The sequence below is a fragment of the Mustela putorius genome, unplaced genomic scaffold, assembly GCF_011764305.1.
Source record: "Mustela putorius furo isolate JIRA1106 unplaced genomic scaffold, ASM1176430v1.1 tig00000166_pilon_pilon_pilon, whole genome shotgun sequence".
NCBI classification, from domain to species: domain Eukaryota; kingdom Metazoa; phylum Chordata; class Mammalia; order Carnivora; family Mustelidae; genus Mustela; species Mustela putorius.
The window spans coordinates 5,864,426-5,881,594 of NW_025421301.1; the positions used below are offsets into that span (position 1 = coordinate 5,864,426).

The 17,169-nt window shown below is 35.4% G+C and overlaps 1 protein-coding gene across 13 annotated transcripts in view; it reads right to left on the minus strand.

Annotated features, from left to right (window-relative positions):
* The window catches only part of DOP1A (DOP1 leucine zipper like protein A), a 105,861-nt gene that overhangs the window by 70,228 nt on the left and 18,464 nt on the right, over window positions 1-17,169 (minus strand). For all 13 annotated transcript variants that reach the window (XR_006605533.1, XR_006605532.1, XM_004773617.3 and 10 more), the window contains 2 exons: window positions 8,822-9,012; window positions 5,289-5,470 (listed from right to left, as the gene is read on the minus strand). Coding sequence is in view for 11 of the 13 variants with exons in the window: in XM_004773617.3 (XP_004773674.1) it covers window positions 5,289-5,470; window positions 8,822-8,959 (320 nt within the window). In the remaining 2 variants the exon portion in view is untranslated. The remainder of the gene's footprint in view (window positions 1-5,288; window positions 5,471-8,821; window positions 9,013-17,169) is intronic.

The following is a 17,169-nucleotide window of genomic DNA, read 5'->3' on the forward strand; positions in this document are numbered from 1 at the left end:
TTATCTCTCTTTCTCTGTCAAATAAATAAATAAAATCTTAAAATCTTTAAAAAAAAGAACGCTTAAAGCAGCAATATGGTATTTTGCCATATAACAATTTGTTCAACTTTAAAAGTATTTGTATAGGAGCACCTGGGTGGCTCAGTGGATTAAGCCGCTGCCTTCAGCTCAGGTCATGATCTCAGGGTTCTGGGATCGAGCCCCACATTGGGCTCTCTGCTCGGCGGGGAGCCTGCTTCCCCCTTTCTCTCTGCCTGACTCTCTGCCTGCTTGTGATCTCTCTCTCTGTCAAATAAATAAATAAAATCTTTTAAAAAAAAAGTATTTGTATATAATTATGTACAACCATACACCTTGAGATTAACAAAATTACAAATGAAAAACATAAAGTCCAACATTAATATAAAATTTAGTTTTTAAATTAGATGCACTTTGAAAAAATATAGACTAGCAATATAATTTCAATCTATGTTGTGTAAGAATGTCTGCTAAATCTAGAAATGTAGAAATGTTTTCCTAGGTGTGGTATTATAGAGATAATTTACTATTCTGGTAACATCCTGCTGAAAAAATCAGATATACTGCAATTTTGTAAAATAACTGTTTTTAAGGTAAAATTTGTGTTACTGAAGAGTTGAAAAGTAGCAGGCATGACTTATAAAGTCCTGCATTAAGAAAGGAAACTACCATCTCTGAAACTAATAATACACTAAATGTTAACAAAATTGAATTTAAATATAAATTTTTAAAAAAGGAAAATCTATCAGTTACTAGAGAATTATAAGCAACACAAATTCAGAAATTCTTGGCTTTTCTTTTAAAGTGCTGTTTTTTGGAATGCAGTATTTATTATTATTAAAAACAACCATGACATCCAAGCAGAATTTAAAGAAAAAACATATATGCTCACTAAAGCAGACCAGCAAAGCTAAAAGTTTGTTTTTATTTAAAAAAAATTTTTTTTTTTTAATTTTAGCATTGTTTGGGTGGCTCAGTTGGTTAAAGTGTCTGCCTTTGGCTCAGGTCATGATCCTAGGGTCCTGGGATCAAGCCCGCATGGTAAGCAGGGAGCCTGCTTCTCCCACTCCCTCTGATGCTCTCCCTGCTTGTGGTCTCTCACTCTTGCTCTTTCAGATAAATAAATAAAATCTTTAAAAAAAAGACTGATTAATTTAGAAAGAGAGCATGAGCAAGGGGAAAGGCAGAGGGAGACAGACTTCCCACTGAGTGAGGAGCCTGAAATAGGGCTCCATACAGGACCCCAAGACCTGAGCCACAACCAGAGGTTGAATGTTTAACCAACTAAGCAACCCAGGTACCCCAAATTTGTTTTTATTTTTAATTTTTTTCCAAAGATTTTATTTATTTGAGAGAGAGAGACAGATGGTGGGGGTGGGGGGAGAGGGACAAGCAGACTCTGCACTGAGCATGGAGCTCCATGTGGGGATCATGAGATCCTGAGCATGAGCCGAAATCAATGTGGCTTATTCAACCGACTAAGCTATCCTGGTATGCCTAAAAGTTTGTTTTTAAAAAGACTAACAAAATTGATAAACCCCTGACAAGACTGATCAAAGGGAAAAAATAAGGTCTGAGTTACCAATATCAAGAGTGAAAGAGGAAAAGTGGATATGCACGTGGGAAAGAAACTGGACCCTTATCTTACGTCACACATAATAGTTAACTTGAAATGGAGTAGAGACTTAAACATAAGGCTGGAAACCATAAAACTCTTAGAGGAAAACATAGGGGAAAATCTCCCTGCATTGGTCTTAGCATTGTTTTTTAGATATGAAATCTAAAGCACAAGCAACAAAAGCAAAAATAAATAACTGGGACTATATCCAACTAAAAAGGTACTGCACAATAAATGATAATCAATAAAATGAAAAGGTAATCTATGGAATGAGAGAAAATATTTGCAAACCACATACCTAACAAAGAGTAAATATCCAAAATAATATCCAAAATTAATATAAGGGACTCATGGTCAACAGCATAATATCTCAAATAATCCAATTAAAAAATGGGCAAAGGACCTGATATATCATCCAAAGAAGATACTGGAATGGCCACTAAGTACATGACAAGGTGCTCAACATCATTAATCACCAGGGAAATACAAATCAAAAACAAAATGGGGTATTACCGCACAACTGTTGGAAAGGCTATTATCAAAAAACAAAAGATGACAAATGCTGACAAGGATGTGGAGAAGAGAACCCTTGTATGCTGTTGGAGGGAATGCAAATTGGTACACCAATTATGGAAAACAGTATAAAGGTCCTTCAAACAATTAAAAATAGAAGTACAATATGATCCAGAAATCCCACCTCTAGATATATATCTAAAAGAAATGAAATCATGAACTTGAAGAGATATCTGCACTCCCATTTCACTGCAGCATTATTTATAATAGCCAAGACATGGAAACAACTTGTATCCATTGACAGATGAAAGATAAACTGCCACACGTGCTCGTGCTTGTGCATGCATGTGCACTCTTTCTCTCTGAATGCAGTATTATTTGGTCATTAAAAAAAAAAAATCTTGCCATTTGTGACAATATGGATGGACCTCAAGGCCATGATGCTAAGTGAAATAAGTAAGTAGGGAAAAAAAATATTGTATCTCACTTAAATGCAGGAACTAAGAAAACTAAGTGCATAAAAACAGAGAAGAGAATGGTGGTTGCCTGGGATGGGTGGGGGGGAGAAGTGGGTGAAGGTGGTCAAAGATACAAACCTCCAGTTACAAGATAAGTAAGTTCTGATGATATAATGTACATGATGGTGACTACCGTTAACAATACTGTATTTGGGGGTGGCTCAGTGGGTTAAAGCCTCTGCCTTCGGCTCGGGTCGTGATCCCAGGGTCCTGGGATGGAGCCCCGTGTCGGGCTCTCTGCTCCGTGGGGAGCCTGCTTCCTTCTCTCTCTCTCTCTCTGCCTGCCTCTCTGCCTACTTGTGATCTCTGTCTGTCAAATAAATAAATAAAATCTTTAAAACAAACAAACAAACAAAAAAACAATACTGTATTTGGAGTTGATAAGAGAATAGACCTTAAAAGTTCTGATCATAAGAAAAAAAATCATAACTGAGGTTATGATGGATGTGTGAACTAAACATATGGTAATCATTTCACAGTATATACGTTTATCAAATAATATGTTATACAACTTAAACTTATATAATGTTGTATGTCAATTACATCTTAATAATGATCAGAAAAAATTTCACACAGATATGAAAAAAGAGAGAGAATTAGTAATCTAGAAGTTAAGTAACAGGAAATTATCCAGAATGCAACAAAGACAGACAAGACGTTTGAAAACAAGAAAGAGAGAATAAGAGATGGGGAACTCAGAGTGAGAAGACCTAACGGTGCTTACTCATAGTTCCAAAAAGGGGAGAGAGAATAGATGGAGTAAAGACAATTTGAAGAGATTCAGAATTGATGAAAGTCACTGATTCACAGATGTAAAAATCCCAATGAATCAAACCAGGATAAATAAATAGATACCACCCTCTAAATACGTGGCAGTGAAACTACAGGGTATTAACAACAAAGATATAGAGGAAAGGCTCTTACATATAGGTAAGTCTTCTCTAGGCAAGTCTTCTCTGAGGATTTGATATTTAATCAGAGACCTGAATTAGAGCATTGAGGGTGAGGGAAACAAACAAAGAAAAAGATGAGGAAGTATAAGCAAAGAGATCTGTATCATAGAACAAAGTGAATTGGGTGGAAAAAAGTAGGAATTGGAAGTAATTGAGACATGCAGGGCCAAAGTACATAAAACTTCAGAAGCCAGAGTAAGTACTTTGAATTTTACTTTTAAGTAGCAGGAAGAAGTCAATGGAGATTTTTAACAGGAGAATGACCTCTATTTAAAGTATCAAAAAGTTGGGGGCGCCTGGGTGACTCAGTGGGTTAAGCCTCGACTTTCGGCTCAGGTCATGATCTCAGCCGAGATCATGGGATCGAGCCCTGCATTGAGCCCTACATCAGGCTCTCTGTTCAGTGGGTAGCCTGCTTCCCCCTCTCTCTCCTCCTGCCTCTCTGCCTGCTTGTGATCTCTGTCTGTCAAATCAAACAAATAAATAAAGTACTAAAAAGTTTACTCTGGTACTGTGTTAAGAAAAGGGTATGAAAGAATCTCTGGTACTGTGTTAAGAAAAGGGTATGAAAGAATAAGAACAATATTATGTGTGCGTTAGGAGGCCAGTGACAAAGACCAAGCCGGAGATAAAGCTTACTTAGAGCAGATGCTGCCAGTGAGGGTGAAAAGAAGTAGATGGACTGGAACATCTATGAGAACAATAACTAACATTTATTTAGCACTTCCCATATGCTGCACTGTTCTAAGTACTTTATAAATATTTACATTTTTATCTTAATTAACAATCCTGTGAAACTGGTAATGGGAATACACAGACAGGTGAAGAAAATGACCCAAGATCACAGAGCTGGTGAGTGAAAGACAAACCATTTTGATTCCAAAGCTTCTGTTCTTTACCACTATGAAACAAAACTCTTGGTGACAGATTGTACATGGGAGGAAGAAGAATATGGGCAAAGAAAACAAGATACTAAGTGTAACCCTTGGATTTCAGGCTTGTGTAAATGGATGGACAATGGTGCCATTTACTGAACTTTAGTGTACTTGCAGAAGGCTGGGTTTGTAGAAAATGAGGTTAGGTTGGAATAGGGTGAACTTCAGTTAAAGAAACACACAGAGATGGTGAGTAAGTCAGAAGTTTAAAGCAGAAGCCAACACTGGTGATTACCAAGTTGGGAGTTAGCACTTAAAGGATAAAACATGGGTATGGATAAGCTCCCCCAACGAAAGCAATATAAAGGCAAAGGCAAGGCTATGCAAGCTTTAAGAAATTCCATATGTCCATATGAAGACTGAAAAATTAAACTGCAGAATAAAAGCCAATAGAAAAAGACTATTTCAGGGAAAGAATGATCAACTACATTGAAAGCTGCTGAGAGATAAAGGTAACATATCTTTTCAGTGTAGTCCTCAAGTTGAAAAAAGCAGAAAGTAGTGTACTCTCAACAATTTTATGCAAAAATTTTTCATTAATGACATAGAAGAAAAAAAACCTTATATTAAGGAATATCCTAAATTTTTCTAAAGTACTTAATATCAAAATATTTGACACTGACATCTAAAAACTTCCTTAAAGGACTTTTCAGTATTTTAGCTTTTATTGCCCAAAACATGAAACAATTAAAAATGTTTTTTATTTTTACATAAATAATAAAATTTTTCTTACCTGTATAAAAAAAGGTCTTTGGCAAGTCTCTTAGGTCCAATGATTTTGAAGATAATCTCATATGTTTCAAGTGCCTTTCGATGAACTCCACCTGGTAATGCTGGATGTAGGCATTGAGCTAGGCGTTTGCCTATGGTCAGCTTTTTGGGTACTACCTGGTACTTTGCATTATTTTGTAAAACCTTGAAGAAAACATTTTAATTCATTTGAGTAAAATAAAAACATTATATCTTTTATTTCCATTTTCTAGCACAGAATTATAAAAAATCCTTGTAAGACTTCTTTACACTCTAAAAAATTACAGAGGGTGCCAAACAATTCTTGTCTTAGTCAGTTATATGTATCAGTATATGCCATATTTAAAATTAGAACAGAGGATGTAAAAAAATTATTTTGTTAAAGAAAAATAACCCACTACAAGTTAACAGAAGTATCATTTTTATTTAAAAAAAAAAACACATAATATTTTGCCAACAAATTTATTCAGAAGAGAGGCAATGATTTAGATTTTTGCAAATCTTTAATGTCAGTTATCTGTCAATCTATTTTTGATACACTGTTTGAAAGATCTGAAGGAAACTGGATCTCAATATAAATATGTAGTTGGAGGAGCAACAACCATTGCTTTAGTATATCATATGATAGCAAGGAATTCTAATGCTTAGAAGAATCTACTTAAGATTATAATTTCCCATTTGTTTTTGCTAACATAACTTCCCAAATGGGTCAAATACAACTGCATTTATTCAAACATAACATTTTTTTAGAGGTAATAGTCAGGGTAGAACTTATAGAAGATTCTATTTTACAAACCACCCAAAGGAGACTAGTTATTTAAAAAGAACTTGAAAGTTCTTCTAAGTATTATAGTAAAGTGCTGACAGAAAATTAAAGAAAAAACACTCAGAATGAAAACATTAAAATATGCTAGAATTGGAATTTAGAAGAAATATAAAAGAAGTCCTGTCCTTTACAAAACAAAGAACTGAAGTTAAAATGTGTAAAATGACCTGCCAAAGGCAGTGCAGTAGAAAACTTAGGACTGGATCTCCCAGTTTATAACAAAAGTGGAAGCTCTGAGATCCACTTAGATATACCATTTTCAATGTTCTTCCTACTATAAGCTTTTAATTCAGTCTTAATTGGATGTAATGAATGTAAATAAAATCCATACATGAAAAGCAAATTAAGGGCAAAATACCAGTAAGAACACAGTTATGAAAAATACTTTTCAACTAGCTGCTTCTGTTTCCAAAATATTAATTTGAATTTTAAACACAGTAGCCAGGAGTCAATATTTACAAATTTTTAATTTATTTTTTTAGTAATCTCTACATCCAACATGGGCTCAAACTCAACACCCTGAGATCAAGAGTCACATGCTCTTCCAACTGAGCCAGTCAGGCACTCCAATATTTACATATATTTTAAGAAAAAGTATTATTACCTCTGTGGAAAATTTAATGATCTATTAAACAAAATGTTTAATAAAAAATTCTATTAATACCAAATAAAATTTAAGAAGTAAAATAAAGCAGCATTTTCTGAAAGTATTTCAAAACTCAAAAACCTATATAAATGAAGTGAAAGTTTAGTATATTAATAAGTAATAAAATCATATTAATGTATTTAGGCTATCATCAACAAATTTATATTATATATAGTACATATAATCCTTGACTGTTTCTCAACTTAAAGTTAGTTTTTTCAATGACTTGCATATCCTACTTTGTATTATCTGGATACAGTAATATGTTTTCATAAATTATTGATTACATATAGAAACTACTTACGTACTCAATTATATATATTAATTTTGCAATTTAGTAAAATTAAACAGTTCCTAATAAGTTTTCAGCTTCAGAACAACAAAGAAACTAATGACTTTTAAGCATATTCATACATAAGGCTACTGTAAAAAAATTGAGAATTTATCAAACCACAAACGATAAATGTTACAAGTTAACATGTCAAACCAAAGTTTGTGCATCTGTGGGGTGCCTGGGTAGCTCAGTGGGTTAAAGCCTCTGCCTTCAGTTCAGGTCATGATCCCAGGATGGAGTCCTGCTGCTCAATCAGGCTCTCTGCTCAGCAGGAAGCTTGCTTCCTCCTCTCTCTCTCTGCCTGCCTCCCTGCCTACTTGTGATCTCTGTCAAATAAATAAATTCTTAAAAAAAATTTAAAAAAGTTTGTACATCTAATTTTAAGATAAATCCTTGGCACATTAAAAATGAAAAGTTTTTTTAAGATACAAAAATAATTATCCATAGTATGTATGAGGTTGAACAATAGTGTCCTCCCTTAGAGTACATTTTAAGACAATTTCTTCTTCTTCTTCTTCTTTTTTTTTTTTTTAAAGATTTTATTTATTTATTTGACAGAGAGAGATCACAAGTAGACAGAGGCAGGCAGAGAGAGAGAGAGGGAAGCAGGCTCCCTGCTGAGCAGAGAGCCCAATGCGGGACTCGATCCCAGGACTCTGAGATCACGACCTGAGCCAAAGGCAGCAGCTTAACCCACTGAGCCCCCCAGGCACCCGATTAAGACAATTTCTTTACTAATAATTGCATGCTCAGCTGTTTCATGTTAAAAGTTACTGGAAGAGCTCATTTCCTATCTTCTCCACTCTACTTAATATTTAAAAGCATCCCAATTCAATAAAAACTGCTTTTAAAAAAAAGAGACAAGAGGGTGCCTGGTGGCTCAGTGGGTTAAATCCTCTGCCTTCAGCTCAGGTCATGATCCCGGAGTCCTGGGATCGAGCCCCACCTCGGGCTCTGTGCTCAGCAGGGAGCCTGCTTTCTCCTCTTTCTCTGCCTGCCTCTCTGCCTACTTGTGATCTCTGTCAAATAAATAAATAAATAAAATCTTAAAAGAAATCAAACACCTCCAAAATCCCCAAAACTATAGATGTAAGGTGAGAAAAGTTTGTTCTAGGTTAAGAAAGAAACAAAAGAAATGTATTAAAACTTAAAGCTATGAGTTGATCCATAATGCCACCACAGCAGGGTTAGATTAAAACTAGACATCTTTGGAAGAAACACTCAAGGTGAACCTCCAAGGCTTAAGCGACAACTTGTCACTTTTGTAAAAAGTACTGAATATATCTGAGGGTTTCCTGGATACAAAATTTCCCCTACGGCTACATAACACTTGCAAAGGACAGAGTAAGATTACTACATTCCATTTGGAGTTTTAAATTTTGATGTCAGGAACTGCAGAACCATATCTGATGATCAATTACAGAAATTTGTTATCCCTTGGAGTTAGCATATTTGCTTCCTAGTCTTGTGTTTTTAATGCCAATAATGGAATAACTATATTTTTCAAGTACTGTTGTTGTTCTGGCCACAAAAATATACCTGGCTGTATAAGTAGGCAACTCAGGAAGTAAAATAGCAGTACCAAAAGTAATTCTGAACTTTTATTATGTTTTCAGAATTCTTCACTTCAACCTTTAGAGAAATTCAGTAAGGACAAATTTAGATTTCTGATTTTTACTTTTTTTAATGAAATGGATAAAATGGACATACCTTATTAAGTTTTCCAAGTGCTGATATCAAATCTGCCCATTCACTGGAATATTCAAAATTCTTTAGTGCTTTGTCAATTGCAGCTACATAGTTTCTGTATTTAGAGTCACTCAGTAATTCTAGCTCTTCTGTGTTCATCCTCCCACAGCGTCCCACTAGAGACCAGTTCCAAAGTCATGTAAAATCATTACCTATAAAAAAGTTAGAAGAAACCAAAGTTACAAAGTAAAATATTAAAACAGGTTTGTATGGTCTTGCTACAAAACTATTGGTCAACTTTAAAATAAATAAATAGGACTTCACTGAAATGAAAAACCTTTCTGTTTCAAAGGCTATTATCTGACTGAAAAGAGAAGGCTTCTGGGGAAGATGGCAGAGTGGGAGGACTCTAAGATCACCTTGTTCCAAGGATACAACTAGTTAACTAGATAACTAAATAACTAAATAACCCCAAAAATGACCGGAAGACTGGTAGTACAAACTCTCCACAGCTAAATGTAGAGAAGAGGCCATATCAAAGAAGGTAGTAAGGGCAGTGACAAGATCGAGAGCTAAATGGATCCAGTGAGGGAGGAAGACCCCAGGCCTGAGAGAGGAGAAAAACCGACCCACACCTGGGAGCCTGCATTGGGTCAATGAATCACCATAATATTTTGCTTTGAAAACCAGAGGGGCCAAATTTTTAAGTTCTTATAATCAGCGGGGCTTAAAACCTGGTCCTTTAAAAATCAGGAGGCTTGGGGCGCCTGGGTGGCTCAGTGGGTTAAAGCCTCTGCCTTCAGCTCAGGTCATGATCCCAGGGTCCTGGGATCGAGCCCCGCATCGGGCTCTCTGCTCTGCAGTGAAGCCTGCTTCCCTTCCTCTCTCTGCCTGCCTCTCTGCCTGCTTGTGACCTCTGTCTGTCAAATAAATAATAAAATCTTTAAAAAAAAAAAAAATCAGGAGGCTTGTGAGAGAACAGTGAGGGGGAGAGAAAACTGAGCCCACAGCCTTAAAGAAACAGCAAAACAAACAGTTCCAGTAAGATAGGGCATAGAAGCAGCAGTTTGAAAAAAGCCTGGGTATCTGGGAGGAAGATCTGCTTACTAATCTCAAAGCACATGCTGGAGTGGCAGGGATCTTAGGGAGACTTTTCCAGGAAGAAAGGAGCTGGAAGGCATGGGTTAAACAACATGCTACTAAACAATGAATAGGACAACCAAGAAATCAAAGAAGAAATAAAAAAATACATGGAGACAAATGAAAATGAAAACACAATTGTCCAAAGTCTTTGGAATGCAACAAAAGTAGGTCTAAGAGGGAAGTTTACAGCAAGAGGAAGTTATATTATAAGAGGAAGTTTACAAGCCTACCTGCAGAAGAAAGAAAAATCTCAAACAACCTAACCTTATACCTAAAGGAGTTAGAAAAATAAGGGGCAACTGGGTGGCTCAGTCAGTGAAGCATCTAACTCTTGGTTTTAGCTTAGGTCATATCTCAGGGTTGTGAGATGGAGCCCTGCATCAGGTTCTGCGCTTAGTGGGGAATCTCCTGAGATTCTCTCTCTCTCTCCCCCTCTCTGTCACTACCCACCCCCCCTCCCCTGCTCACACGCTATAATAAACCTTAAAAAAAAAAAAAAAAAGAAAAGGAATTGGAAAAAGAAGAACAAACAAAACCCCAAACCAGTGGAAGGAAGAAAACAATGAAGATTAGAGCAAAAACAAGATTACAACAAAATAAAATACAAAAACAAAAACCCTAGTAGATCTGGTAAATGAAACCAAGAGCTGATTCTTTGAAAAGATCAACAACTGACAAAAAGCGGGGAGGGCACAAAATCTGAAATGAAAGAAAAGAAGAAATAACACTACAGAACTACAAGGGGTTACAGGAAAAACACTATGAAGAACTTAGATGTCAACAAATGGCACAACCTAGAATCATATCGCCTCCCAAAAACTGAATCAGAAAGAAAGAGAAAATTTGAATAGACCAATTACTAATAATGAAACTGAATCAACAATCAAAAAACTCCCAACAAACAAATGTCTAGAACAGACAGCTTCTCAAGTGATTTCTACCAAACATTTAAAGAAGAGGTAATACCTATTCTCAAACTATTCCAAAAAATTAGAAGAGTAAGGAAAGCTTCCAATTCATTCTATGAGGCCAGCATTACCCTGATGCTAAAACCAGATAAAGACACTACAAGAAAGAGAATTATATAGTTCAGTATCTCTGATGAACTTAGATGCAAAAATTATCAACAAAATATTAAAAAACTGAATCCAACAATACATTAAAGAAGTCATTCATTACGATCAAGTGGGATTTATTTCAGGGCTGCAATGCTGGTTCAATATTTGCAGATCAATCACTACATAAATCACATTAAGGAGAGAAAGGATAAACACCATATGGTCATCACATTGGATGCAAAAAATTATCAACAAAATATTAACAAACTGAATCCAACAATACATTTAAAAAGTCATTCACCATGATGAAGTGGGATTTACTTCAGGGCTGTAATGCTGGTTCAATATTTGCAAATCAATCACTACATAAATCACATTAAGGAGAGAAAGGATAAACACGATGTGGTCATCACAATAGAAGGAGAAAAAGCAGCTGACAAAGGATAACATATATTCATGATAAAAACTCTCAGTAAATAAGTTCAGAGAGAACATACCTCAACAAAATAAAGGCCATATGTGAAAAACCCACAGCTAACATCATACTCAATGGTGAAAAGGTGAAAGCTTTCCTCTAAGATCTATCCTCTAAGATATTTCCTCTAAGATCAAGAACAAGATAAGGATTCACTATCAATATCAAGAACAAGATAAGAGTGAACAAGATTCACTCTTACCATGTTTATTCAACATAGCACTGGGAAATCCTAGCTGCAACAAGAAAAAGAAACAAAAGGCATCCAAACTGGTAAGTAATAAGTAAAATTGTTGTATTTGCAGATGACATGATACTATATATAAAAAACCCTAAGGACTCTATCAAAAAAAATATTAGAACTGATGGATGAAATTTGTAAAGTCACAGAATATATAACTAATATAAGGAAATTTGTGTATTTCTCTATACTAATGAGGTAGCAGAAAGAAAAATTAAGGAAACAATCTCATTTCTAATTATACCAAAAAAGAACAAAATACACACAGAAATAAACTTAACCAAGGAAGTAAAAGACCTGTACTCTGAAAACTATACACTGATGAAAGAAACTGAAGACGACACAAACAAGTGGAAAGATGTTCCGTGTTCACAGAATGGGAGAATCAATATTATTAAAATATCCATACTCTCCAAAGCAATCTAGATTTAAAGATTTAATGCAAAATCCTATAAAAATACAAACAGCCATTTGTCACAGAATTAGAAAAATAGTCCTATATATGGAACCACAAAGGAACCCTAATAGGCAAAGCAACCTTGAAAAAGAACAAAGCTAGAAGTTATCATAATCCTAGATTTCAAAATATATCACAAAATTGTAGTGGACAAAACAATATGGTAATGGCACAAAAACAGACACATAAATCAATAGAACAGAATACAGAGAGCAAGTAAACCCATACTTATATGGTCAATTATTCTATAACAAAGGAGGCAAGAATATATAATGGAGAAAAGACAGTCTCTTTAACAAGTAGTGCTGGAAAAACTAGACAGCGACATGTACACAAAAGAATCAAACTGGACCACTTTCTTACAGCATACCCAAAAAGAAACTCAAAAGGGAATAAAGACCTAAATATGAGACCTGAAATCATGAAACTCCCAGAAGAAAACAAAAGCAGTAATTTGACATTGGCCACAGTAACATTTTTCTCCATATGTCTCCTCTGGCAAGGAAAACAAAAGCAAAATTAAACTACTGGTACTACACCAGAATAAAAAGCTTTGTTCGGCGAAAGAAACTATCAACAAAACAAACAGGTAACCTACTGAAAAGAAAATATTTGTAAATGTTATATCCAATAAAGAGATCATTTTCATAAAAATACATTATATGTTTATTTAAAAAAATAAAAAATAGAAAAAAAAATTCGGCAACCAAAAAAAAAAAAAAGAAAAAAAAAAGAGCTCATTTTCAAAACATATAAAGAACTTATATAACTCAATACCAAAAGAATCTGATTTAAAAATGGCAGAGGACTTGAACAGACATTTTCCAAAGAAGACATACTGATGGCTAAGAGACCCATGAAAAGATTTTCACACCAATAATCATCAGGGAAATGAAAGATAAACTACAATGAGATATCACCTTATACCTGTCAGACAGTTAAAATAAAAAAGACAAAAAATTACAAGTGTTAAAGATGTGGAGAAAAGGGAACCCCCATGCACTATCAATAGGAATGCAAATTGGTGTAGCCACTGTGGAAGACAGTATGGAGGGTCCTCAAATAATTAAAAATGGAATTCCTATATGTTCTACCAGTGGGAATTCACCCAAAGAAAATGAAAACACTAACTTGAAAAGATACACACACTCCTATCTTTATGGCAGCATTATTTATAATAGCCCAGGCATGGAAATAAGCCAAGTGTCCACTGATAGATGAATGATATGTATCCATAATGGAATATTACTCAGTCATTAAAAAAAATGAAATAGTGCCATTTGCAACAACATGGATGGACCTAGAGGGTATGACGCTGAGTTAAAAAAAAGGTCAGACAGAGAAAGGGAAAAAGACAAATACCATGATTTTATTCAAATGTGGAATTTAAGAAACAAATAGACAAAGGGAAAAAGAGATTAAAAAACCCCAAGATCTTAAATACAAATAACAAAATGGTGGTTACAAGAGGGGAGGTCTTTTGGGGTATGTGGGAAAAAAAGAAAGGGAATTGAGACTACATGTATCTTGAAGAGCAATGAGTAAAATACAGAACTTTTGATTATATTGTACACTTGAAACTAAGACTGTATGTTAATTATACTTCAATACATAAAACTGATTGTAAGGATGGTCACACAACTCTGTACTAAAAACTACTAAATTACACACTTGAAATAGGTGAATTGTGTGGTAGGTGAATTAATCTTGGTGAAGTTATGTGTGTATATCCCTACATACTTTTTTCCCCTATATAATGGGTCTTAGGGGATCTGTGAATTACTTCAAATTACATGCAAAATTTACCTCTTACATTTTATTGGGAGATAGTCTACTACTTTTATAATAATCTCAAAAATGGTTCTTAACAAAATCCTCTAAAAGGTTAAGAGTCACTACTCTAGAGATTACAAGCTATATTGCTAATACGTTTGCACTGAAAAAAAAAAAGGTAAAAATCTATGAATTTATTAAATCAAAATTTGGTTGGTTAAGGCTGTGACAAAAAGAATGATGCAAAATTCTCAACACTCTATCTTAATTCTTTTATCCATAAAAATAAAAAGACAAATCCCCACATCCCATTTTTAGAGAGATTATCTTCAATGAAGAGTCACCTGACTTTTATTCACCTCAGTATACCATGGGCCAAGCCCTATGTCTGGGTGCTGAATAAAGAGAATACTTCTGCCCTCATGATACTTTCTTTCCAAATTGGGAGGGGTAGGCCCTTAAAATAATGCAAAATTTAGGCAGGGGAAAAAAACTTGTATTTTATTGTTATACCTTCCTACTCTGGATTTTCACAGGAATAAAATAAAGCAGTATTTTGAAGTACTGTGAGAAACCCAAGATGAATAGGAACTTAAATGATAAATGAACCAAAACTCATCTTAACTACCTTCCCTTTCAACATTGATTTGTTTCATAAAGAACTAGCTATGCAATTGCCCTATTAGAGATGAAGTCTTTGAAAGCAGGAACTGTATTTCATACATATCTGTATATGGCACAGCATGTAACTTAAAATAGTCAAGCTCAAGCTGGATGCACACACAGTGTTTTGAGTATAATAGTTAAGACTGGAAGTGAGATAAAAATCCTGTAAGCTGTTTTATCATTAATCTTTATATTCTAAAATTTTTTACAATTCAATTTAAACATAAGTACAAACAAACATAGCAGCAACATATGCTTCCAAATACAAAAGACAATCTTCATTTTAAAATCTATTTTGTCTAATATAAGTATTGTTATACTGAATTTTTTCACTTCCATTTGCAGTTTTTTCCATGCTTTCAGTTTTAGTCTGAATGTGTCTTTAAGTCTGATGTCTTTTCTAGGAAGCATAGAGATGGGTCTTGTTTTTAATCCATTCTGTCACCCTAGGTCTTTTTATTGTAGCATTTAGTGTATTTACATTTAAGTTAATTATTGATAGGCATGTACTTACTGCCATTTTGTTAATTGCTTTTTGATTGTTTTTGTAGTTTTCCCCCCTTCCTTTCTTCATCTCCTGCTTTCTTCCCTTGTGCATGTTTATTTGTTTGTTTGAAGCTTTTTATTTGACAGAGCAATACAGGAAGAGAGGGAGCACAAGAAGGGGGAGTGGGAGAGGGTGAAGCAAGCTTCCCGTTGAGCAGGGAGACTGATGCTGGGCTTGATCCCAGGACCCTGGGATCATGACCTAAGCTAAAGGCAGACGCTTAACAACTGAGCCACCCAGGCGCCCCATTCCCTTGTGGTTTGATGGCTTGCTTTAGTGCTATGCTTGGATTCCTTTATCTTTTTTTTTTTTTTTTTAAGATTTTATTTATTTGACAGACAGAGGTCTGTCTGACAAGTAGGCAGAGAGGCAGGAAGAGAGAGAGGAGAAAGCAGGCTCCCCGCTGAAGGGGGAGAGGGAGAGGGTGAAGCAGATGCGAGGTTCGATCCCAGGACCCTGGGATCATGACCTGAGCCGAAGGCAGAGGCTTAACCTACTGAGCCACCCAGGCACCCCGGATTCCTTTATCTTTTTTGTGTGTTTATCTATTGTAGGTTTTTGATTTGTGGTTAACACTAAGTTTATACAGAACATCTTACGTATATAGCAGTCTATATTAAATCTATGGTTGCTTAAGTTTGAACACATTCTAAAAGCACTAAATTTCTATACCCCCTCCATATTTTATATATACAATGTCATATTTTATGCCTTTTCCTTCTGCATATTCCTTGGCTATTTTTTTCTAGATATAACTGACTGGATTACTTTTGTGTTTTCATCTCCATAATCGGCTTTACAAGTGATTAATTACTACCTTTACCACATGTTTGCTTTTACCTGTGGAATTTTTCTTATTTTCTTCTATTTCTGGCCTCTTCTTTCCAGTTAAAGAATTCCCTTTACCATTTCTTGTAAGACTGGGTTAGTGGTGATGAACTCCTTTATCTTTTGTCTGGGAAACTATCTTTCCTTCTATTTTGAATGATAACCTTACTGAGTAGAGCATTCTTGGTTTTAAGTTTTTCCCTTTCAGCACTTAGTATCATGCCACTCTCTTATGGCCTTCTACATTTCTGCTGAAAAATCAGCTGATAGCCTATAGGGTTTCCCTTGTTTGTAACTGCTTTTTCTTGCTCCATTTATTTATTTACTTACTTATTTTAAAGATTTCACTTATTTATTTGACAGAGAGAAATCACAAGTAGATGGAGAGGCAGGCAGAGAGAGAGAGAGAGGGAAACGGGCTCCCTGCTGAGCAGAGAGCCCGATGCAGGACTCGATCCCAGGACCCTGAGATCATGACCTGAGCCGAAGGCAGCGGCTTAACCCACTGAGCCACCCAGGCACCCCTTCTTGCTCCTTTTAAAGTTTTCTCTTTATCGTTACTTTCTGCCATTTTATTTTATTATTTTTTTAAAAGATTTTATTTATTTATTTGTCAGAGAAAGAGAGACACACAGTGAGAGAAAGAACACAAGAAGGGGGAGTGAGAGAGGGAGAAACAGGCTTCCTGCGGAGCCAGCAGCCTGATGTGGGGTTCGATCCCAGGACACCGGGACCATGACCTGAGCTGAAGGCAAATGCTTAACAACTGAGCTACCCAGGCACCCCAACTTTCTTCCATTTTAAATTTTTATGTGTTTTGCTGTGGACGTCCTTAAGTTAATCTTGTTAGGGGCTCTCTATGTTCCCTGGACCTGGATGTCTGTTTCTTTCCTCAAATTAGGGGAGTTTTTAGCTATTAATTCTTCCAGTAAGTTTTTTGCCTCCTTCTCTCTCTCTCTTAATAAATAAAGCAAATGTTAGCAGACATAAAGGGAGAAATTGACAGCAATACAATAATAGTAGGGAATTTTAACACCTTCCTTACACCAATGGATAAATCAGCCACACAGCGAAGCAACAATGGCTTTGAATGACACATTAGACCAGATGGACCTAACATATACAGAATATTCCATCCCAATAAAGCAGAATACATACTCTTTGTAAGTGCATGTGGAACA